Genomic DNA, 26,202 nt, shown 5'->3' with positions numbered 1-26,202 from the left:
CAGAGGTGGTTTTTCTTAGAAGAGAGAAACACGTACACATAAGCATGCAGACTGAGGTGGCAGCAAGTGTTAATGAGCGGTAAACATCTCTAAACTTCACGTTCTCTCTCTCTCTTAGGCTGAAGTGAACATGAATATCACACAGGGGAAAGAGTTCTGTCCTTCCAGAAGGCAAACGCAAAAAACATGAATTGACGTTCCCTCGCCCCCCTCCCTCTCTCTCTCTCTCCCCAGGCTGAGGTGATAGTGAACTACCATGTAGGAGAGACAGTGTTGTCCCTCCAGAAAACCACCCTCATCCCCGGAGGTTCAGAGTCCCTGGTCTACACTACGCTCTCTGGAGGCATCGGCATTCTGGTCCCATTCACTTCACACGAGGTAACTCGCGTATACATGCTATGTGTCTGTGGCCAAGGCACAGTGGTGGCCTTGACACAAGATTAAAAACACAAAGTATCCACCTTCTCCACTTTTTCTCTTTCCTTGGGTTTGTTTCTCCATATTTCCCTGACTGTCTTTCACCTCTCCTTTCTCCCGCCCCTCTCCTCCTCTAGGACCATGATTTCTTCCAGCATTTAGAGATGCATATGCGATCAGAGTTCCCTCCCCTGTGCGGCAGAGACCATCTCAGCTTTAGATCCTACTACTTCCCTGTCAAGGTTGGTATCTTCTTGTATTGATGCTGTTTTTTTGTGTGTTTGTGTAAGAAAAAAAAAAGATTTACTCATCTGATCTAGTAGGCACCGTCTATCTCTCTCCAAAATGTGAGAGATGGGGAAAAAGTCACTATACTATAAGCAGAAGAATGGTCAACACATCTCTCTCTTTCTAGAGTGGGACAGTTCAACTGTATGGACCAACATGTACTAAGCCTCTCCTCTCCTCTCTATCCTCTCCAGAATGTGATTGACGGAGATCTGTGTGAGCAGTTTAACAGCATGGACCCTCACAAGCAGAAGAGTGTGGCAGAGGAGCTGGACAGAACGCCGCCCGAGGTCTCCAAGAAACTGGAGGACATCCGCACTCGCTACGCCTTCTAAACACACACACACACACACATAGCTTCACCTTCACACAGCAGGGATGGATGGACACACTCGTCAAGGCCGTTATACACACAAAATCTGCAGTGCTACGCCTTCTGAGGAGGTAGATTGATGGAAACATCCATGGATTCTCACACACTTGAACACATACGTCCCGCCTAAATTATACACACGTGGAGTCTTCCTCAAATAGCTGAATTCGCAAATGTGACTGTGTGAACATCATTCACACCTCCCTTGGCCAAACTGTCAACCCCTCCCACAGTCTGACACTCATTTACTGACAGTTCTGTGCGAACGTTATTCACACCTCCTTCATGCTAATAACACTTAGACAAACACACACTCACACACACATCTACCTACCTACTTTGAGAATCCAAAACTGATATGTTCTCCAGTGTAGAGCATGGTTTCCTGTCTAGATTTTCTGCTGACGCAAACCGTGGTTTTGGCTCACAGGAAGTCCTGTTTTGGATTGCTGTTGTCTAGAACCTGTTGTGTGCTCTTCTGATCTGGGCTCAAGTTGATCACTTGAATTAAAATTTAATCCAGTTTGCAGGCAAACCATACAGCTGTTGTGCATTACAGTAATTCAAAATTGCTCGGTGCCATAGCATCACTGTGGGGAAATGACCTGTATCCTATTTGAAGAAATGTCGGCTTGACGCCTCAATGGAAGGCTGTTCCCTTGTTCAGAGTACTCTGCACACATTCCCCTCATAATCTCCAGCTACTGAGGTGAAACGACTATTTACCAGCTCGATTGATGCTGCCTGGACAGAAGAGACACATGAAGAAGAAGCTTGTAAGCCTGAAAAGCTGAGGACGTTTTCAGTCTGTGACAGTTATTTGGCAAAAATTATTTTTTCGTTGTGTATCTTCTGTGATTTTGATCCCACCAAAATGAAATTGACTTATGTTTTGCTTTGAATGGTTGTGATTATTTTAAAATAACTGTTTTTATCCGTTGTGATGTCTGATGATATACAGTAGTCCCACATGGTATTCTTTAAACCTGCTTAGCCCCAGGCCCCAACTGAGTAAATTTAGTTTTGTCTTGGCACCCAGGCTCCTTCAGACATGTTGCAACTGTTGTCACTTGTGGAATCAGCAGAAACAGACCTACAACCCAGTCCAGGTCCCACAGTTTAAGAAGCGTTGCCATACTCTGGCATTAGAGGATCGGTATTCTGAGACTAAATAAGTGGGTGGAAGAATACTGAAGGTTTGCAGTCACTGGGTGTTGTTCTCAGTCCTGTAAATTCCCAACCTCAGCCACAGACATAGCATTCCACAGTAGTCATTGGATTTAGGGGTTTGTGGGATGGGGGCAGTGGTCTGTTTTGTAAATAAAGTTGTTTTTTTTTACCTTACACTCCCATGTGTATGTGTTTCATTCTCTGTTACTGTGTGTGCATAGCCGTCACCCAGCTGAAGTAGCCATGACCACATTTGTCTTAATCATGAACACATTAAAGGTCCCTTATTGTGCAGTTTTTGTCATTTTGTTTTCAAATATACAATGGCTCAGGATAAGAATAATGTTCTTCATGATGTTTTGCAAGTAAATGTAGTTCAAAATTGAATTGATTGAAGTCGGCACAGGTAGAACAGTCTGAGGCCTGATTGGCCGACAGCATCAGCTCCTCCAAGTTAAGTGAGTTAAACCTGCTGAGTGGAGGCTTTCCAGATAAACTGCTGCAAACTTGACTGATTGGAAGGATTTCAGTAATTCTTCAGTGAGGAGAGCCAATCAGGACCAAGTCCACTTCAGTTAGTCATGAGCTGTGTGGAAAAATGTAACAAATAAAATCTAACAAGATCTTCATTAAACATCTTTGGTCATATATGTATATAAATGGAGGAAAATGTGAATACCTGTAGTGTGGCCCCTTTAACAGGCTCAGCCAGGTGAAATAATTACGTAGCAGTGTTCTTCTCTTTCTCTCACTCACTTCAAGGGTGTGAAGTAGGATTAGCAAAGTTAATGTCAGTGACTAGTGTCAGTGACCTATTTGACTTTCCCCTCAGGGCCTTTAAAGGTAGACGGTTGGGATTATGGGATCATGTTTTGAATATGAATCTGGTATGTGCCCAAAATGCATGATGTGCTGTATGTGCGAGTAAGACGGCGGTAAAGCCTGGCCATGCAGTCGCTCATGCAGTACCAACTGATTTTCTAAAAGCCAGTCTTGGCAATAAAAGAGACACATGATACCTTCACCTCAGGGCTGATTTGTGGAGGCCAGATTGACAGATCTATTGGCTTAATGGTGTGCTGCCCACACAGAAATAGCAGGAACAAATTAGCTACACTTACTGAACAAGTAAAGACAACTTTGCTTGTCCCGTTTAGCTTAATGGGGTCTGTGAAACTTGTTGAAGTTTATTTGGTCACCAAATATCACTGAACTTTAACACAGTTCTAAGCTGTGTCTTTAAACACATGAAACATCTTAGAACTGCCCGAATGTGTCAGTTTTTGCATTTCTTTGTATCCAAAATGCATCTTTACACCAAGATCATCTTTATCCATCAAGTTTCAATAGAGCAATTACATCAGCACCAAGAACTTTCTGGTAAAGATAGTCCACACTGATTGGGTTGGGTTCTAATAAATCAAGACATGGGACGCTGGCCCATGTTGACTCCAAACCTACAGCACCACCGTGTCAAATTGGCTGATAGCCAAGCCTTGCTCCAAATATCTCGGTCTCATCCTACAGATGCTCAATTGGATTAAGATCTGGTGACTGCAGTAAGTTGAATCCACCACTTTGTTTTTGTGAAAGTATTCCCGGACAATCCTCGCCTCATGGCACAGGGCACTGTCCCGCTGGAAAAATCTATCCTCGGATGAATCCACTGCTGCGGTGAGGCAGTGTACTAACTCCCAATGATCTTCATTTGATTATTGCAGAACTTTAACGAGGCACAGTGTGTGCACTTATAGTAAAACACATCCCGCAGCATTGCACCAGCCGCAGTGTTGATCCAGTGGCACGATGGACGTCCTGCCCCAAGAATGACACAGCGGGAACCAGGATCCATCAAACCAGGCGATGCTTCTCCAATCCTCCAGTTTATAATGTTCTTCTGCCCTAGTCAAATAGCTTTCATACCACAATTCTGCCAAGGTAGAACAAGTTGTGCAGTCTTTTACCTTTCTTTTATGTTGTCTTTCTTACGGCATCAATGCTGTACTGCATTGTTGGGTAATTGTAGCCCTGACTTGCCTTACAGAGTTCAAGTCACCGGCCTCTTTCATCAATAAATTTGCCACCTCTGACTTGCCATTGGCTAGACGCTGTTTGGGTGGCAGACCACCCAACTTTGTACTGCTTAGAAAGAAAGACTCAGCAGCATTGCAGCCTTTGGTACACTAAAACTGCCTCACCTACTATCATACTTGTTCAAAGACTCTCGTCTCGCCTGTTCATGATCATGATGATCATGGTCATCTCAAGGATTTAACATCCTCCTTTGCCCGGTCTCTTTGCCCGGTTTGTTGTAGTGTGTGAAAAATTAATATAGATAATCACTGCACAATCTCTGAAAGGTGTTTCTTCATGATGATGGCTTGTGTCAACATGATGCATGTCAGGGTAACCTCCACAGCCAGATAGAGTATTTCATATCAGCCTGACAGCTCTCTGATAGCTCTGTCTCTTACATCTGTAGTTTCTTACATGAGTTTCTTAGCCCGTGCCAGTTGGAACTCTGTTGACAGCAGTCTGCTTACTTGGGTAAAGACCGAGTACAAAGATTTGTCACAGAAGAATAACAAGCACTCAGCTACAACAAAGTCCACACATCTGTTCCAGTGCCTTTGGACATGTGATGTGCGATGGGTTTGCCTCTGTGGCAGAAAAGCTGAGTACTTGGCCAGATCCTAAATTTGTCCACTTAGAACAATGGCATTGTTGACTTTTATAGACCTGTAACCACAGGTCAGTTTGTTCAAATATATCAAGACAACGGAGCAGGGCCCTGCAGTGACTTTTTCCCAAGGAGGACATGTGCTCCTGATTAAAAAAACATACTCCTTTTCCATTTATTTTTATTTATTTTCAAAATGACTTTATTCTAGAGGGCATAATTCTCCTTAAAATGGTAGCAAAGAAATCACTAACATGTAGAAGTAGACGAGGCAGGGTGAGGGAACGTGGATACAACAAGAAGGTAAATAACACTTGCATTGAACATCACATATTGGTGATATAACAGTGTAAGAGGGTGGATTGTTGGTGAGGTGTCAGAAACAAGGTAGACACTTTGAACTGCTAAGCTATGAATCACATGAATTCCCACTTTTTCCAAGGGTTTTCCCCTTTGAAATAGCACGAACTCATCCAAAAATGATCCTACTTCAATACTTCAATCCTTCAATACTCGCCAACAGTTGAAAGCCAACTCCAGATTCACTCTCATTTTGGACCGAGCCTTGTCTGCTTGGCATTTTTCCTCGCTGTACTTGCTTTTTGTAGAATACTGTTCTGGCAACCGTGTTCAGGGGGCGTCTTTTTGAGCTAGGGAGGAAGGGTCAGCTTTGAAAGTTGTGTTTAGCCACAGCCGTCAAAATCCTACTCAGTATGCCTTTAATCTACATGGACAGTGAATTAATAAATAAAGCAGATACAGAGAGGAACGTCACAACTATTTTCTAAACTGTCATGCCATTGAGTTGACCTTGACTCTAATTGCATTTTCACAGTTAGCCTCAACAGATATGAGCACTATTAGATTATTTATACTGTATACCGCATCATAAGAATGGTATTGCACTGAGAAAAAAACAGGTGTGTTATGGTGTTTTGGTGGGTTTGTGTTAGGTGTGGAATAACGACGTGTGTGTGAGTGTGAGAGTTGTAATTTAAAGTGAATATGCCTTTGATGCCAACGCTCCCATTTAGACTGTGTTGGGCTAAGTGACCAGTCGAGCGACTCATGCGGGTCGTGTATCATGCTGCATTCCCCTGCCTAGTTTACAGATGTGAAAAGCATTAAAAAAAACGCGCTGTGACCAGAAGGTACTCAAGGGTAAGAAATAATGTGTGTGCTTCAGTAGTTCCTCTACTTTCTAACAGTGGTGGCTGGGAGCCAATTTTGGTTCTGGTCCTACTTCAGTCCCTGTTTTAGTTCCAGTGCCCTGTTCTTGTTTGGGTCACAATAAACGCCTTCATTCTAATCTTTGGCCCTAAGCTTGTTTGTGTTTTGTGAGGAGCTATGGCTAAATGAATATGGTTTTTGGCATTTTTGATGTTTATTGCAGCGGTGGCCCCCGACTGCTGAGTGAAAACAAGAGTGCGTGTGTACAGTCTAAGGTTTCAAATGTCACAAACTAGGCTGCCACCACCCGCAGGTTAAACTGCTGGGAATGATAATGTGTACAAATTTCTGATATAGAGGCGTCCAAAAGTCTAAGTTCACTAACGAATAAAAATTGTTTTTGTCAAATGATATTTCTCAAATAAGACTACATAATTTTTCACTAAAAAATGTGTTAGTATTTACTGAAAGTCAGAATTTCTCAATATTTGGCCTTAATCACAGCTTGCACTCTGCCTGCCAGTGATTCTACATGTTTTCTCAGAATTCGAGAATCCAAGCTCTTCCTTGGACTTTTGGACAAAAAAAGACTTTGATTCATCTTTGATTCATCTTTGATTCATCTTTGATTCATCTTTGATTCATCTTTGATTCAGCTTTGATTCATCTGTAAACAAACGTTCTACCAGTCAAAACAGTGAAATTTGGGAATTGTTTGTTGAAGTGGTTTGGAACCTGCTACTCTCCCATTAAGGTTTGCCAATCGTCTTTTGACTGTGCTGTTACTAACTGTGTGGGCCGTTCTTTGTTCAGTTGGCTTTGTATCTTGGATGCAGATGCTGTTCTCGTAAAGATGTTAGCTTGATATACTGGTATTCAGATGGTGCGGTCACTTTAGGTCTGCCTGCTCTTGCTTTGCATGGAAATCACTTGGCTTATGAAAGTCTCTTTTTTCTCTTTCAATTTAGCTGCAATTTGGCGCTAAATTATTTTGACATTGTTACAAACATCTGGAAAATATTTGTCAACGGAAGTCCCTTTTCAAAGTTATATCACTAGCAACAATAATGCATAGAGGACCATATTAATTTAGTCAATACCTGGTATTAGTTGTTAAAAGATCAAAACAATTCACACTGTCTATTAGGAGCATAAATGTATTAATATTGAATGAAATATAATTTGTATCAATTCTAAATAATGTATTCTTGAATAAGAAGTATCAACTGAGTAAAAAGTAAGTGAAACTCGGGTGATTTTAAAAGATGACTAAGCTATCTAGACTGAAGTTCAGGCAGGATGCAGCAATATCAATCTCTGCAATAGGCATTGTCTTCATATTAAAATCTAGAGCTTAAGAAATAGATTTTTCAAGTTGTCTGCCATGATTGCACTCTCAAAACATCTAACGCTGAAGTCATTCACCACATATTGTGATACAGCGTTAAATATGAGGGAGCATTAATGTTTTTCTGTGTTCCTGATTGCTGTGATGTTTTACTAAGTGACTTCAGGTGCAATTTATGCCAAGAGAACATCTGAAATGTCCCACGGAGACAGCCTGCGGTGTCCCGGACCTCTTTGCGCAGGTTGTGGTATCATATTAAGTGTTGTTTTTATTTAACCAAGGACGGCCTGGTGTGCTTTCAGGAGGTGACCTCTGTCCTTATCTTTACCCCCAACCATTAGTGTGGTGTATCTCAGCGTGGGGAGGCTGTGTCCGTCTGCCTCCTTCACGGTTTTCTGAAGTGCTGACTGTTTTAGCACTTCAGACGGTGTCTTTATGGGCCTCACATGAGATTTATGCAAAAAGTGTACCATAATTGGTGTGACACCCCCACTCCCTTCACAGACAGCGGTCCAGGATCCTCTCCTCACACACACACATCCCCCAGTGACCTTACAAGTGGTCAAAACCTGTCAGCTGCCATCATTAGATTTCAAGGTAAAATACAACAGCTGATATAGTTCTGTTTCAAAACCTCATTTATTTCATATGTGCCTAACCGTTGCAAAGCGTCCAGACTTCGACATCTGCTCCAGTCGGATTGGAGAGCGAGGAGGAGATAGCGCCGGGTGCAGACTGTCCTGTGGAACGCACCAGGACAGGAGGGGTGAACGCTTTCATCCAGTTGGCCGTCAACAGGTTGAACGTTTTCGAATCAGTTGATTTCAGATGAGCCAAGAGTGCGATAATCTGTGTGTTGGTTGTTACCGGGCATTAATCTTTAAAGCAAGAGGTTGGCAGAAACATGACATGAGGAGAATTTATCATTTCCAAAGCATTTCAGTGATTCAGTTCATTGGAGCAATAATGGTGCTAGTGGTAGGATGGGAGATGACCTTGGGGGAACCAAAACCACGACAATTTGTTTTTCACCATGTGCAAAACAACAACAACAACAACAAAATGATCCATTCAAGGCTCTGTATGGTTCTTTATGGTGCTGGAAACAGTGTTCGTTAAAGGTCCAATACAAAACATAAAAAATGATTTATATGTTTATATAATTTATATGTCTATAAAACGCTAAGATCTAAGTCATTTAGAGTTAAATTGACAATTTACTGGTGACCAAACCTAATCCCCTGCATCTGGAAGCACTTGGTTTCAATTTAAGAAAAGTTTGCATTGTCCCATCGTCCGGCTCGTCTCCAATTTAGCATTCCAACGTAAACCCTCCCACATGGGCGACTGGATGAGATCGGATTAAGGGGTTGTGCATTAAATGGTTCCACGCTGCAATATTTAACCTGCCAGAGACCCCATATTGCTAAAGCCCAGTGGGTCTGGCATCGCCGTGAAACAACAAGCCCTCCGCCGGGTTGGCAAAGCTCGCACACTGCTGGTTGTGTGCGGGGAAACGGCTGCATTTGTTGCATTTTTTGGCACGAGGCATTCACGGGGTATTCTCTCTCCCACTGTTCTTTGGCCAGGAATGGAGGAAGAGAAGGAGATGGAGCGCCTGGAGTAAAAGCCATGTAGGGTAAAAGTGTGGAGTTTGAACAGACGTGACGAAGGAGGTTTCCTACTCTTCAAGACAAAGCCAACAGTAAGGTAGTCCAGTACTACCTTACTGTACTACCCACAGATTTTGTGTGTTTTCCCCCATGCAAGTTTCCTCTTACTGTCCAAAGACATTCAGGTCAGGTGGATCGGAGACTCTAACCTGCCCATAGGCGTGAATGTGAGTGTTTTCCCTGTGGTGAACTGGCAACCTGTCCACGATGTTTCCTTACCCTCTGCCCTGTGCATGCTGGGAAAGGCCGCAGCCCCCGTGACCTTAAGAGAAGAGTAGAGAAAAGGATCATAGGCACAACATGAAGGAATCCTGTTTAAGCTCGAAGTATGAAGTATATATTTCACATAGAACCGTGTAACTTCATAAACCTCACAGTCATAACTGGAAAGACTGACATTTTCCATCCGATCCTATAGATGTAGTCAAAATATAGTTCCATTCCCATCTTAATAACGTTCAAATGTCTTTTAAATATGATCAGGATATGATCGTGTTGCATGTCAGTTACATGGAGCTTCTGCATCGTCTGCCAGTTTAATGTCTGTTGTTACAATTGAACACGAGTTGGCCGAGTCCCAGACTGAGCAGGCCCAGCCGGTGGTTAGCGGTGTTTTTAATCCACGGATTCGGCACGCGTCTCACTGAACGTGCCAAGTTTTTTTTTCACTTTCTAGAACTCTCTCCTTTTTTTTTCAGTTTTTGATCTTTCTCTTCTCTCCTGCCATGTGCCTGATCTCTATGACGAATCAGTTTTAGTCATTGTGTGATGTTTTTTTTTTTGTTTTTTATTTCCACCCACATGACACAGCTCAGGGCCAGTGAGTATGAGATGATCTCAAGCGTTCTCATGTCATTGCCAGTAGGAAAACCTTCGCCTGATAGAGTGTTAGGGCCATTGTAGGTGGATTTTTCTTTTTACCGTAGAGGGGTAATATTTTGGGGAAAAACTCAGAAATTCTGAGATAAAAGTCAGAAATTTGCGAGAGAAAAAAACTCTCATCTAAAAACTTTTTTTGAGTTATTTTATCAGAAACTTCAGATCATCTTTGAGTGATATTCAAAAGACATTCTAAGGTGTTTTCATTTTTTTTCAGTATATACTTACTATATATACTTCTATACTTATACATAGCAACTGGTTTGTCTTGTGCTGTGTAGATATCAGCTTGAAAAGATGGGTGCCAGAAGAGAGAAAGATGAATGTGAAAGTAATGGCCAGAATGAGACAGACTGAAACTGTCTTCACAGAGCAGCAGCAGAGTCTCTGGCAACACTAAATCAAATAAATTAAATCCTAATCTTTCAACGAGCCATAATGCAGTTGGGACTTTTTCCTTTCAAAGCTGCTGCTGTCGCAAATTTCTGAAACTTTTCTCACAAATTTCCGACTTTAATCTCAGAATTTCTGAGTTTTTTCTAAGAATATTACCCCCCCTTCCCCCGGCTGCGGTAAAAAAAACAACAAATTCCCCTAGAATGGACCTAATACTCTTCCGTACAGAATAGGTCATCATTTGTAAACATGATATTGAACTGTCTCCCTATTTTTGCAGTGTGGGATGTTTGGTAGGCAACCGCTGGACATAAGAACTCTGACCTGAGACCAGTTTGCTTCTGCAGCCATAATGTTCATTCATATAGTCATGCAATCTGACCAGTGACTAGATCTCACATTCTTGGAGCTTAATGAACCAGAAAATAATAATGAATCTTATGAGCAACAGACCTATATGGTCAAATATACCAAGCGCTTCAAAGTTAAAAGCGATGCACAGTGTCTGACTCTTCCCCCACGATGAAAATTAGATTTAGACGTAAAATTGAATTTGAGCTCAGTGTTTAAATCTAGACGGAGGTTTCTAAAGACACTGTCGGCTGACCTCTGGCTTCTTGGCCTTTTCCGGACATGACAGTGAAACTTATTGTGGTCTGAACTCTCTCTGCCTGTGTGTGTGTGTGCCTCTGTCTGTCTATCTCTGTCTCTATCTCTGTCTCTATCTCTGTCTCTATCAGTCTTGTCTGAGTACAGTGCTGCTCTATCCTGGCTCATGTTCTAGTAGATTTACGACGGGGTCAGAGCCGGCTGAGTGGTCCAGACCTCCTACACTGATCCATAAATCCCACATTATAGTGCGGCAGGATCATGCTCACTATTATCTGAAGATATGTTGTTCTTGACATAATTATTATTATTATTGTGAGAGGAGGAGCGGGAATGCACCTCAGCTGACTGTCAGCCTGACAGAGCCACACGCCACACTCAGCAGCAGCAGCTTTGAAAGGAAAAAGTCCCAACTGTATTATGGCTCGTTGAAAGATTATGATTTAATTTAGATGATTTAGTGTTGCCAGAGACTTCAGCTGCTGCTCTGTGAAGACAGTTTCACTCTGTCTCATTCTGGCCATTACTTTCACATTCATCTTCTCTTCTGGCATTCACCTTTTCTAGCTGATATCTGCACAACACAAGACAATAAACCAGCTGCTAAGTATAAGTATAGAAGTATACTGTATATAGTAAGTATATACTATGAAAACACCTTAGAATGTCTTTTAAATATCACTCAAAGATGATCCGGATGCATTTGTTTTATTTCTTGTTTGTTTGCTTGAAATCACCACAGAATAAAAAATAAAAAAATCAAACACAGGCATTTCAAACCTGCACAGTTCAACAAGATATCAGATGTAGATGCTTGCCAGAAGGGCCACTGCTGCTAACTCGGACCGAGGAAGAACTAGGTCACGCCACAATGTACTATACTGGTTTTGGTCTCTGACAGACCATGAGTTACAGGACTAGGCGCCGGCAATACAAATGTAATTTGTGACATTTAGCTATCAATGCTGACGTTTCAACCAGTCATCTGAACGTCTCAGCTGAAGCTTCTTAAAACGGGACGTTGGAGCACTGTTGACTATTCACTACTGAGCACAGGAACAGTGAGCTGAGTACTTTCTGCCCTGCGTACACATCGCTGTCTGTTGATGACATGAATACTGTTCTGCTTCTGTTTTATTGTTTGCTTGGCATTTTATGAGTTGTCATTTTTAGTTTAGAATTGCTCTTATCATTCCTATGCTGGACTATTTTTGAAATTTCAATATCATTTTAATGTAATGTAATGGTTTTAATCCATTTACTGTTATTGTTTTAATCAATCTATTTTATGTGAAGCACTTTGAGTCGCATTCTGGTGCCATAACTAAGCTTGTTATTATCATTATTATTGTGGTGGTAGAGGAGCAACAGATTACATGGATTTGCATTACTGTTTACAAAAATGGTAATGCAGGTGGAACTGAAAAAAGGATGCAGTAATTGGGTATTGAAAAAAGAATCCATCTAGAAGTAATGTCTGATAATGGTTGCCGATGATGATTCATCACAACAATACTCTTAATGTAGCTGTAACTCAATCCGGAAGACTACTTCATTCACAAATGATCCTTCCACCCTTTCATCTGGTATTTATTATGCCATCAGTTTGATCTCTAGCAGCTTGCATCATCCCATCAGGTTAAGCATCTCCTCATCTTCTCTCACACCCGGTTGGGAATCTATCACAAATCGATGCACTCTGAAGGGGGGCGTTCATTATTTTTGACCCATTATGGGGTTCTTCTCCCCATAATAGGGCAACAGCTCCAGATGGAGTCTATGCCAAAGTTTTGATCAATGTTTTGATTCATTAAAGTCTTTCGAATGCGTAAACCGAGTCTCTCCTGATTCATCTAAACTGGAGCGGGTCTGTAACCTTTAAACCCCATTATGCTGTTGCCTACTGTTGTTTTTGTTTTGTTGTGTTGTTGTCTTGCAACAGAGTAACGACCACCAAGTGAAAAACAAAAACCGTAGGGGTCCAGAATTAAATCTACCCCCATCACTCCAGTTTCCAGACTCAGTGTAGCGCTTCCCCCGCATTCGTGAGTTCAGTCTGGCGCTGGAAATTTCCTTGTATTGTGAAGTTAAAGGATAAGGCTGGTGTTTTTTAATGCATTTCTTACCATTAACAAATCCTATGAAAATAACAAAATCGGCAATGAATTTGTTTTGCTAACAAGTCTCGTCCATGTAGACAATGCCCAATAAAGCCATGTCTCAGCAGCCATAGAACTCCACTATATTAAAGAAACGATTAAAAACACGTCACAGAGCCAGGCTGCTGCTCTGGCAGCATATTTCATCATCGCGATGCACCGGGCCAGACGACTTTTTCCTCAAACAACTTAAGCCGGCTGTAAACAGTCAGCGATTTTTAAAATAGAATCTATGTCTTTGTGAGCTGTATTTAAAGGTTTTTAGCTTACAATTGGAGCCAATGACTGGTTTGAAGGCTAAAAAGGGAACGTGGGAAATCGCAAAGTAACGGGAGTAGAGCAAACGCATTGTTGATTTTGTTATTTTCATAGGATTTTTTGACGGTAAGCAATGCATTAAAAAACACCAGCGTTATCCTTTAAGGTCAAAAGCTGCAGGATGGATCAGAGGCATCATGGTTTGACAGATTAAGACAAATCCCTACAAAATTAGCAGTACAATTGTTCCAGTGTTTTTGGACTTATAATGTTTCACACGTGGAGCTGTGTGCTCCACGTGTGAAACGAACCAACAAACAAATTAGCCTAAATTGGCTCTGTTTGTAGTGATAAGCTAATAAAATGTCTGCTTCACTTCGTGCTCTTCGGAAGGCAGCATCACCCGATAGAACTGCAGCTGAAAGGAATCTGATTCTTTTGAGTAATTCGCTGTATGACAACAGCGACTACAATTTGAAGCCACAACAGATTAGACTTCTAGAGTAGTAATTTCACTTTGGCACAACATTTTCACTTTGTCCACTTTTTTTGTTTATGAGTGGTTCACCACCAGTATTTGCTGATCTACTGTTGGGATTCGTGGCCACAGCATTCTTTTTGTAAAACAATCAAACTTACGCATACAAACACAGCGATGTAGACCACGTGATGTTATTTCATTCTGCAGCCGCAGTCATGTTTCCCAGAGGTAAGTTTGGCTGTTCCAGGTAAAGGTTGTTACAGTAAGATCAGGATAAAACGAAGATGAAAACCAGGTGTTGAAGAACTCTGTAATGGATAATAAAGACAGTGGATTTAGGCAGTTTTGTCTTGTTTTACTGAACGCTAACAGGCAACTTGTTGTCAGAAGAAGTGCCAGCTTTGCCAAAGCCAACACCGTTTACACAATTCAGGTCGAAAATAGTTAGAAGAAAACCCCAGAGTCCCATCTGGGATTATTTTGACAGTCTGTGGGCCAAACTTTAAGTTAGTCTAGGATGAACAATACCTGTTCTGAACTTCTATCATTATACCTTAAAAAAAAAATCCCACCCCTAACCAAAATACTTAAAGAGCTGTAAGTAAATAAAAACTAAACTAAACATTTGTAAAAAAATAAGAACTCAACTAAAGCTATCAAACCCACACTGAAATTTAACTAAAACTAAACTGAAATTGAAATAAAAATTGAAAACTCATAAAAAAATCCCAAATTATAACAGCCTTGGTTAATTAGAGGCTGCTGCTCTTGAACGTCTCCCAAGGTGTGCAAGTGAAAAAGTTAACATACTCCACCAAAGTGTAATGTTTGCAGACTGTCTGGCCACCGCTGGGATCTGTCCCATGTCTCCATTGGTCCTCGCTCACAGCAAGACCCACTCAGAAAGCCATTTACTGTCAGAGTACACACACACACACACACACACACACACACACACGACTGGTGGCAGGATGTGCTCCTTACCCTTCAACCTGCCAAAGGAATGACGTTAAAGTGACGCTGCTGTTGATCCTGGGCAACAGCCACGTCTTCATAAATAAGGGCTATTCATTCTGATCCATCTGGTGTGTGCGTGTGAGTGTGTGTGTGTGTGTGTGTGTGTGTGTGTGTGTGTGTGTGTGTGTGTGTGTAGACTTCCACATGTGCGCATCAACTAGATATCTCACCTTTTCATATACTAGCTTTGGATACACTCTTTAGAGCCGATGCTATAAGAAAACACTGAAAATACTGTTTCTGGATAGACATAGATACATAGAAAAAGATCATATACTGGAGATGTGTGTGTGGACTCTATTTTGCACTTTACTGTAAGCAACCGAGTGAGTGTGCATGTGTCCAAAAGGAGTGTGTGTGTGTGTGTGTGTGTGTGTGTGTGTGCAGGCTGCTGGGAGTGCGGTATCAGAGGTTAGGGGTTAGGCATTAGGAATATGGAGTGGGGAAACCAGGACAAAACAAACATAACAACATAACGGAATTAAAGGAAGAAGAGGATGGAAAAATACAATTTATCACAACAGCTGGCCTCAGAGCGAGGGACTCTGGCCTCGGAGGGACTCTGGCCTCAGAGGGACTCTGGCCTCACTGTCACCGCAGCCTGACTCAGCCAGGCACTGGCCCGCTGCCTGGGCCGCGCTTTTATGTGGCTCACATGCTTTTCTCTTTATTTTCGTTCATTATTAAGTGAAAAAAGTAAGAGAGGGAAAAAATGTCAGCGTGTGACAGCAGACCCTGTCATTCCAGCTTCCGGTTAAGGGATTTGCATAGATCGGTATTTGTCATTTTATTTATTTATTTGTTTGTTTGTTTGTTTATTTATTTGTTTGTCTGTTTATTTATTTAGATTAGATTAGATTAGATTAGATTAGATTAGATTAGATTAGATTAGATTAGATTAGACTTTTTTTTTCCATTTAGCAGCAATCCGTAAATGCAGCTATTATAAATATGTAATAACTAAGTAAAAAACATGGATGATAAAAAAAAAAGTGCTAAAGTTAAAAGTGATAAAGAAGGTACTATTGCAATTAGGTCAAAAAGTACAAAAGTAATGGCATTGGTTGCCATGCATTGTAAATATAAGGTGCAATGTAGTCAGTTCCAGCACTTTATTGTATTTATTTATTATGTATTTATTTATTTGTCTGTTTATTTGATTATTTATTCATTTATTTATCTATTTGTTTGTTTATTTGTTTATTTATTTATTCATTTTCAGTAGGTGAGCTGAGTACACATGCTCTTTCTGGGCAATGCCCTCCTCCTTCACCTCATGGCTGTACCTGTCCAGCCCCAGGACTGCATTCTTCTTCTCTTGGCCACTCCACTGTAGCAGCCGGTGGTTAAAAGAGCAAAGAGCACCTCAGTGGTGTTTTTTGAAGGGGAGAGGAGAACAACATTACTCATTCACTTCCTCTGGCCTGAATCTTTTTTTTCCCCCCAGCTGTTGTAAGAATTTGAAACAGTGATAGAAAGTCCAGAGGAAGCATCCATTGCACCGGGTCAGACTCCAGGCTTCATCACCACCACAGTTTGACTCAGGCAGTGATCAGGATGAGTCGGGGAATCTTGCGGTTTTCCGTCTGTCAGGATTATTCAGCATCCTGTAAACAGAGATCGTCGTCAAGGTCCTGCTGAAGCCTCCTCGTCTCTCTACCGCTCGAGGTTTTCACGGTCTTAGAAGTGAGGAAAAACCACAGAAAACACATTACTCACCAGAAATGTTTGGCTGTGAATGAATCACCCAGTGTCCTTGATTTCCTGAAAAGCAGATCTTTTCAAGATACAAGCTTTCTGCTGTAACCCCCTGTCTGCTTGCCTTGGCAAATTGCCAGACTTGGATACACACTTTCCTTCCAACAAGGGTTCCAAAAGCAGGGACATATTTTTTCCTCTTAATTTACTATTGTAAATATTAAAAGATCATGTCGCTGAAATTTGGTGATTGGTGATTGATTAGTGGATACTCTCTTTGGTTACTGGAATCTGAACAGAAGGTCACTGCTCTACGTCCTTGATAACTTGACAGCCATTGGTGTGTGTGTGTGTGTGTGGGTATGAGTTAAGTCACTTTCAGGGACATACACCAGACTTAAGACCAGCTGATTGGGGACGGCTTGTGCAATTGGGGACAAAATCTGTGTCCCCAATTGGTAAAAAGCAGATTTTTGGGTCAGTGGTTAAGGTTAGGGTAAGGGTTAGGTTTAGGCAAGTAGTGGTTATGGTTATGGTTAGGGTAAGTCTCCAGGAAATGAATGTAAGTCTATGTAAATACCCCAAAAGTGACATAAGTGAGACTGTGTGTGTGTGTGTGTGTGTGTGTGTGTGTGTGTGTGTGTGTGTGTGTGTGTGTGTGTTCGGGGGGACATTAGGGGTCAAGGATTACATTATGAGGGGTGGGATTAGAAGATTTGCAGATGAGACGGAGGGGGCAGAGGCCAAACGCCTACGACAGTACAGGGGCTGACAGAAGGGGAACAAAAGCAGATAAGGGACTTTCGGGGGGGGGACCGGTCTGATAGGCCGAGTGGTGGGGCCGTCCCGTCCCGACCTTAAAGTCCCTGCGTCGTACTGACGTTTGCTGCCAAACTCGACTAAATTCAATCAAGCGGAGCAATCGCTGATGACTGACAAGAAAGGTCAGTTTATATTCATAGTACCCCCGGGATGTCACATGCATTTCCTACTAATATGGTGCTTGCGAGGTAAGAGCAGACCCAGCTGGCGAGTGCCACACCTTGTCACACCCAACTGATGCCCATAAGACGTGACACTCCCCCACAGGACCCCTCTCCTCCCAGAAGGCCCAGGCAGAGGGAAACCTCATCCGCATCACAGCTCGACTCGACCAAGAGCAAGACAGGAATCGCGTGACCTAACGCTCCGATCCGTTTGGTGTCTCAGCGGGTGGCTCCATTTTGCAAGCAATCATACAGCTGAAACACACATGTGACCAATCAGACCGCTTGGTTGGAATTACCTGTCATATAAATTATGCTGATTATGCCACAGTAAAATAGTACGAGTATAGCGTTATTATTATTATTAGTGCCGTTTAATTCTAAATCCACTTCCTAGCACACTTTGTTCTCAGTGGTCCACCTTTTAATGAAGAGCCTGATCCAAGAGTGTAATGGTTTGGAACTTCCCAATCTGCATTTCATTATGCTTTCCTCCAGTGGATCAGTGTTGGTTGAACAAATGGGGATTAGTCTGATGGGTTGTTATACTCTCTCTCTCTCTCTCTCTCTCTTCAATATGCTCAATTTAAGTTATAAAATCCAGATATTTAGCAGTGAAACGGTAAAACCACAAAGGTCTTATTAAATATTGCACATTACAAGTGTAATTAATAAAACTCGTAAAGTTAAATGATACCTCATAACGACTGAATGGAATCACAAGTACAGTCCAGATTCTGTCCAGTCCCAGGGCGCATTTGTTGTGATGACATGCAAACAAATGATCTGTAAGCATATTTTCCCAAATAACCTACAAACATTCAGGATAATGAAATACATAAAGCTGTAAACATAACAAACCAGTGGCTGTTAGCCTGCATGGCATTTATCCATTCATCCATTTTCAGGGTTGCAATGGCAACTTCAACTCCCTCCAGCTCCTCCACGGGGGGATCCCTGGGTGCCCCCAGGGATGCTGGGAGATGTAGTCCTTTTCAGGTCTCCCCCACAGTCTCCTTCCAGTTGGTTGTTACCTGGAAGCCTCCCAGATCGCTGAAGTCCTCACCCTGTCGTGGAGAGTGAGCCCAGCCACCCTGTGAAGAAACCTCATTTAGGTGCCAATGAATATAAAATAACAAAAATATCAGTCGGACAGGCAGACCCTGAACCATGCCTATGTTTTTTGGCTATGTTTCATCATTGAAACAATGAAAAAAGGAGGAGGACTGCGTAAACTTTCATTTCAAATATAAACATGAACAGGTCTGACCCTGGACCCTCTCAGTTCAGTCCCTCCAGGCCAAAGCCTCGAAGCCTCGCCACATGAGGTCAATTTCATCAATCATTTTGGAAAACTGAATTGAATGACAATGTACCTATTGACCAGCCCCCTTGTTTAATTTGAACAATTCTCCCAAAATGACATTACAGAGAATAAAATAAATTTAGCTCTGACAACAGCAGAAATCCTTGGAAAAGAGAAAGTAATAGAAGATCTGGAACGGAGCCTTGAGTGACGCCAAAGTACACTTCAGGACAGGGAAACAATGAAGAGCTGTACCGCAAAGGTCAGGAAGGATGTCATGATCGACTGTGTTGATAATACGCTTAAATCATGGTGAAGAATAGCTAATGCAGAGCCAGAGTGCTATGCTGTGGTCTAAAGTCATATTGGAAGCTATTGTATACATTAAGCAAGTGAGTAAGCTGCTTTAATTTTCTAGTATTTTTGAGAGGTATGACAGATTAGAAATTGGCCTATAATTTTTCAGATGTTCAGAGTTGAGACTGGGCTTGTTTAATCATGATTTAATTAACAAGGAATAATTATTTTAATAATTTTGTGGGGGTTAGGGTCTAAAGAGCAGGTGGGGGATTTAGTCTGAATTAACCCAAAAACATGATAAATATCAGGTCAGGAAAGTGACACTTAGACACACAAATACTGAGGGTGAAATGTATTATATGATGCCTTGAAACCTTAGAATTAAAATGTGCAGTAGGTGGTATTGAATGTATCCTTAACTGACTGTTATAAAATAAAAAATCATGGACAAATGGTTTGACATATGGCATAGAATGTGATACAAATAGATTAGGCTGGCATCTTAAATATGTTCCATTTCTACTTTCAAGTTTGCCATACCTTTCTAAGTTGCCATAAACAATTTCACACCCCTATATAAATGAATGGGTTCATGTCACTTTTTAACGACCCGTTTTACAGGCTCATGACACTTTTTATGACCTGACATTTAGTCAGGAGACTCGAGCAGATGGCAGTCTCCGGTCTACAGCAGACTATTCACACCACTAGTCACTCTCTCTCCATGACAGGGTGCACTATTTAAGAGACGCTCTGCACTGCACAGTCTGATACTGAGATCTGCTGCTTGAATTTAAATGAGTCCGTTTGTCATTACACTAACTGTAGGTTTCTGCATGGTTGCAGTTGATGCAGCGTCAGTCATGCCGGGATCTGCAAAACTGGGCAAAGCATGCGCCTTTATAGTAACTGCTTAGTCATGCATGCAGGCTTCTTCCTTCAAAGCAGTAATTGCAGACATTCAAATTTATCTTTGCTACCGGACCCATCAGTAAGTACGTTGTTCAGCATCTCTCAATATCTCAATGGCTGAAAGAAAGGATCTTTAAGGCATGACATTTACCTCTAATCCATCCCTGATGCACTGTTTGAGAGGAATTTCCAGTTATGTTTAGACTCCTCACTGGGTTTTTCCCCTTAGCTTTTAAGGGTTTATGATGCAGTGATTCACTAACGTCTCTCTCATTCGGCCCCATGCAGCTCACTATGTCTGACTTAATTATGGGGTTCACATTGTCATTAACATTCAAACTGGCAGATTAAGCCAGAAACTTTAGTCATTATTGCTTAAAATAAAAGTGATGTGTCCTCTTTTTTCGATGTCCCATTGTTTCTGGCAGTCTGTGTCCCTGTGTGACTCCTCTCTTCACGGCTCATGCCATCTGACCAGTACTCAGTTCACTCCTTCAGGTCCGGTGCTGCCATGACAGCTACTCCAGCTTCCAGTGGCGCTGCTTTGAGCGTCATTAGGCTCAATGCAAAGGCGCTGATGCTCAACGATGTCGTGGTTTCGCCAGGTGACAAGAATCTTTTCTCGAGGCAGAAGAATGGTATAATATGAAGATCTTTATTGGCAACAAAGACCTGAGTTTTTCTGCAGAAGAACTGGCTTCATGCCAGATTACAATAGCTTTTATACACTTTGATCAGTATGACACCCCTTTAAGTTAACCACTCCTTCCCATGGGGTTTCTTCCATAAGATCTCTCTCTATTCAGTGTCCCTTCCGGGTGAGGGGGCATCATGTGAGGATCGTACCATATTGATAAACAGTCTTCTGACGTTCCTATCAAGGTCTCCTCGTACCCTCCCAGACGTCTAGCGGCCTTGTGGGTTATCTGGGGCCTACTTGGAGCTGTTCACTCTGCTAGTATATGGCTTCTGAGATCTCCTGTTTCACAGGCCTTTAACTTGAACTTATGCACATTAGGATATATGCTTACCATATGTATTTATAAGCTATAAGCATGATTTTCCACTACAACGATAATGACGGTCTGAGCTTGAGTGTCCATTTCTGACCCTGATGCATCATGTGCATTAAGATGAATCAGGATATCTGTTTGGACTTCCTGTCTTGCAGGAAACAACAGGTGTACTGTTGGATGCATAATTAATTGCGTCACTAGGTAAATAAGCCACTTGGCCAAGCTGGCCCAGGAACACACAGTAGGGCCTTACATTTACACTTAATCAGGCCTCACATGATGGTAGAAAGACTTTAATCTGATCCTGCAGGATATCGGTTAGTCTCCCTGTATAGCAGGAATAGGCATGTGGCTGCTGCACACACAGATATGTGATACAGGTATGGCCAGTTTCTGATCCAGAGATGCCATGGTGACGTTTTGATGTTTGGCAGGGTTTATCCTGAGTGTCAGGAAACAGAAACCAATGCTGTACACATCATTTTTAATCCACATAATGTTAGAATGACCAGGATCTGATCCAGACATAAGCGTGTGTCAGGATATTGGTATGGTCGTCCTGAAATCAGGAGTTTGGTGGACGCAAAATGCAAGACTGACCAGTGTCTAACCCAGTACCCATGTGGTCATAAATATATGACCACATGGAATATTAGATACATTATTATTGTTTCTTTATTATATTCTTTTTTTCTTCCCTTTCCCCCAATTTTCCCCAGAGAAATCAGTTTAACCCTTTTAATGCACTTAACTTAACTTAACTTAGTTAAGTTAGAACTTAGTTCTTTGTGACTCAAATTCTTGATTATATCTGCTTTGCTTGTTGAGCAAGACAACTTAATATTTTGAGAAATGACAAGGTTATAACTGTTGTAGAGTAGTCATATTTTAAGGGGTTTGTAGCTTACCTTTGCCAGTAATCGAGAAGGGCATGTATCTGTTCTACTACAAGATAAGCAATATTAAACATTGATTCCTATACATTGCCCTCCATAGTGTAAAGATGATCATACCAGGTAAAGGGTGGATAAAAAAACACTTTTAGGAATTGATCACAATGAATTCTATCCTGCCTCCGAAATGGCATATTGACCTGGGTCAGCTGTGCAAAGAGGCCACATGTTAACTAACCAGAGCAGCAACAAAATCTGTTTTAATTGTCATATTGAATCCATTCTAGTTTTATGGACTATGGCTATTTATCACAGAGTTGCCTTAACATTAAGTAGCTCAGTGTGTTCAATGCCAAGACCAGGATTGTACAGCTCTATGCTCCCTTGAATTCACTGAAATTCATGCAAATATCTTCGCAATGACACCATTTTTTTTTTTTGAATCAACACAACAAATGAGATTAATAAAGCTGCAGCCGGTCACTAGAGGGTGATAGTTTCTCCCATCACTTCCACGTTGACTTAAAAAGCCAGGGCCAGGTTTTGGCCCCTTGATCTCAACCCATTGAAGGATGTAATCGTGGTGCAAAGATTTTGTTTTTGCTTAAAAAGACACTTTTTTAAAATAACGAATCATATTATATTAATTTATCCAACAGCTGCAATAAAAGGATCATTTATATGGTGACAACCAACAAGTCTTCTCCTGGGGCTAAAAACACGTAGTGTGGAAATCCTAACAGTGTGTGTTAGCATGGAGTGGGGCAGGGTTAGGGTCATGGTGTCCTTGCTGTTAAGGACATTACCAGTTCATGGAGATGGTAAAACCTTTCACAGTCCGTAAAGGTTTACAGCTGGAGGCCGACTTTTTATGTCCTTTTTACAATGTGTGTTTTTAAACCTGTGCTGGGTTCTCAATTAGTGGCTTGACTGACAGGTTTGATTGATTGTGTTTTTTTTAGTCAAAGTTTTTAAGGCAAAGTCAGTTATTATTTTTAGGGCTGGTTTCACAGACAAGGCATAAGCCTAGTCCCAGACTAAAATGCCTGTTTGAGTTGTCTTAACTCAAAGCGACTTGCACAGACTTATCTTAAATTAGTCGTAGATTTAGCCTTTTCTGGATTAAACAAAACCGATTGCAAGAGGGAGGATTAGAGCTACTCTAGGACTAAATTGAATCTTAAATTAATCCTTCAAAGAGGCAGGTTTAACTTCTGCTTAGTACTGTTTGTGAGGGAGCATGGACTATTTGGAATATCTAAATAAAGACCAACATGCACTGCAGAGGCCAGCCAGACGAGTACTTGTGGATGGGAGTAATCCATTATATTACTTTGATGAAATAACTTTTCGAGACCGCTTTCATATGTACAAAGAAAATGCATTGGAGATAATATCTTTGCTTGAGCCTAGACTTTCCTCTCTGTCTCAAAGAGAAAGGCCTTTACCCAATTCTCTCCAAGTTCTCATCACTTTGAGGTTTTTGGCATCTGGCATCTGAAATCTTTCATCGTGAAACTGATGATTTGTGTGGTGCCAGTGAAGCAACTATGTGTAGAATAGTTCACAAAGTCTGCAGGGCCATTTGTGAACTGAGGAGTCTTTACATCGAGTTTCCTGATGCTGCTGGCCAAGCAAACTATAAAGTGCAATTCTATGAATATGGGCACTTCCCAGGAGTGATGGCTGTATAGGTGGATGTCATGTTCCCATCAAGTGTCCATCAACTCCTGATGCTGAGGAGTACAGGAACTGTAAGAACTGGTTTTCCATCAATGTTCAGGGTGTATGTACTCCTAATTTGGAGTTTTCAAACATTGTTGCCCGTTGGAAAGGTGCAACTCACGATTCGAGGATTTTTCTCAACTCTTCATTGTGTGCTCAGTTTCAGAGAGGACAACATAGTGGACTGCTACTTGGTGACAGTGGATATGGTCAGAGTAACTTTTTATTCATTCCATACATAAATCCCACAACAGCTGAGCAGCAAAGATACAATAGAGCTCATATCCGCACTAGAGGGATGGTCGAGCGTATGTTTGGAGTATGAAAAAATTCCAGTGTTTATGCAGTACAATTTGTTTCAAGCCAAGAAGATGCTGCAAGGTGATCATTGCTACAGCTGTGCTGCACAACTACCTGAAGCAGCATTGCTGTCCTGATCCTCCAATGGAAGATCAGGATCAAGCAGATGGTTGCATGGAGATTATGTACTTGGATTTGGATTTTTGGATCAGTAAAGACCACTGAACTGCTACCCTTGCCTCTGCCTGGTGTGTTTCCGCTTTTGGGTCCAAACTACAATCCTGACAAAAACATAAGACAGTAACTTTCAGGAAGACAAAAATATCTTGAATCCAATAAATCACAATGTAAATGAGTCCAGTGCTGGGGTGACAGTAGAGACAGGGTGACATAATGAATACTAAAATCAATTCTAAAACAGACCAGCAGCCAGTGTACAGAGGAAAAAGCTTGGGTGGTGTCATCGTGTTCGTTGGTTGAGGTTAAAAAACGATAGATCAAGATGTGAGGAGTTAAAATAATCAAAGACGAGAGGAAATAAAAGAATGGATAACTTTCTCTGGGTCGGACACTGAAACAGTATTCTGGCTGTTTCATAGTTGAAGAATGCAAAAACAGACAGTTGAAAAGCATCAGCACTGAAGTGGTTTCCATTTGACAGCAGCGACAGAGAGTTGCAGAATTTTGGCAACTGCGAGATGCAACAAGATGGATGAATACATAAGTTGTAACCTAATAATACACAGTTGGTAACCTAAAGGTTTACATGGAACTCACTACATAAGACACAGACGAGTCCAGCGGCCACAGTGACCCAAAAACTGTCTGGAGAATGTGACGGAGGAAGGAAACTGTTACGCAAAATCTAATAAAAACAGACTGGGAACTCTGTGGCCAAACACCCTTTTGGGCTGTTTCAGCAACATAATAAAAACGGGGTCAGGAAAGTGACACTTCTTCACAAAAATTTATGAGGGTGCCATATATTTTAGGAAGCACTGAAAGTTAATCAGGCTTAAAAAAAATGTAGATGGTCTCGTGCAGCCTTAGACACACACTCGGTTCAAGCAGTTCAAAGTAATGTGGTTTGAAATGTAGCGTAGAATGCCTGTGATGGTTTATATTATATAACAACCTGACTTGACTAAATACTCTACTTTCATGTTTGTCATGCCTTGTCAAGATCCCATAAACTAAATTTCATACCTTATATAAGTTTATGGGTGCATGACACTCAAACCCCTTGATACTGTTTACCACAGTGCTCTTAGATTTATAACTGGTGACATGCTTAGAACACAAAGTAGGATGGCCATCTCGTACCACTCGAAGAGAACAACACTGCCTTTTGTTTATTTACAAAGCCTTACATGGCAAGCTACCACTGTATTTGTCTTTGCTTTTAAGTTTCAGTGCTACAGGATATCATACACGTTCTCAGGCATACATTAGATTGGACATTCCACGTATGAACACAGAGTCAGGAAACACCGCTTTCACCTTTTACGCTCCTAATAGATGGAACAGGCTTCAGGACTCACTCAAATTGGACCGACTTGTCTCCATAGAGGCGTTTAGGGTGCTGCTGGGTGATGCATTATAGGGATTGCTCTTGTTTCTCTTAGTTTTCTTATTTTGTCTGCATGTGGATTGTCTGGAAATAACTTGTCGTGAATTTTGATTGTTTTGTTTTCTTGTTGTTGTGTACACAGGTCTCTCTTGAAAACGAGATCTCGATCTCAATGGGACTTACCTGTTTATATAAAGGAATTGAATAAAGGAATTGAATGTCACTCTTTATGGCCCGTTTTATGACCAGGTGTCTGAATGTATCTGTGATCTAAACTCAGTCATGTTTCTGATGGCTTGGTGTCATGTGATCAGTTCTTCATTCAGTGGACTGATTGAAAAATTAAAGAATGGCAATAGGATAAAAATACATAATATACGTTGTTGATAGCAAACAGAAAACTTCTTGGATGTGTTTCAGGAATTGAAGGTAAATGTTTCCACCCATCCACCACCATCTTTTACCTCCACTCTGTTAAAATTGATTCATTTGCATTTGAAATGATGTCGCCTCTTGTGCATGTATAAGAACTTTGTATTTTGCATTGATGACTGTTGTTATCACGTTATTGACTCCCT

General features: G+C 41.5%; 1 protein-coding gene across 1 annotated transcript in view; it reads left to right on the top strand.

The window, feature by feature from the left end:
- sf3b3 (splicing factor 3b, subunit 3) overlaps positions 1-2,422 on the top strand; it is a 41,849-nt gene extending 39,427 nt beyond the window's left edge. The window contains exons 25-27 of the mRNA XM_071547292.1: positions 235-378; positions 555-659; positions 900-2,422. Of these exons, the coding sequence (XP_071403393.1) occupies positions 235-378; positions 555-659; positions 900-1,040 (390 nt within the window). The 3' untranslated portion in view covers positions 1,041-2,422. The remainder of the gene's footprint in view (positions 1-234; positions 379-554; positions 660-899) is intronic.
- Positions 2,423-26,202: the final 23,780 nt, after the last annotated feature.

The sequence above is a fragment of the Centroberyx affinis genome, unplaced genomic scaffold, assembly GCF_046629955.1.
Source record: "Centroberyx affinis isolate AG114_WGS23_722 - 3 ecotype Tasmania unplaced genomic scaffold, CSIRO-AGI_Caff_v1 ptg000270l_1, whole genome shotgun sequence".
Taxonomy (NCBI): Eukaryota; Metazoa; Chordata; class Actinopteri; order Beryciformes; family Berycidae; genus Centroberyx; species Centroberyx affinis.
The sequence above is the reverse complement of the archived record's forward strand: the minus strand, read 5'-3'. Positions and strand labels throughout refer to the sequence as shown.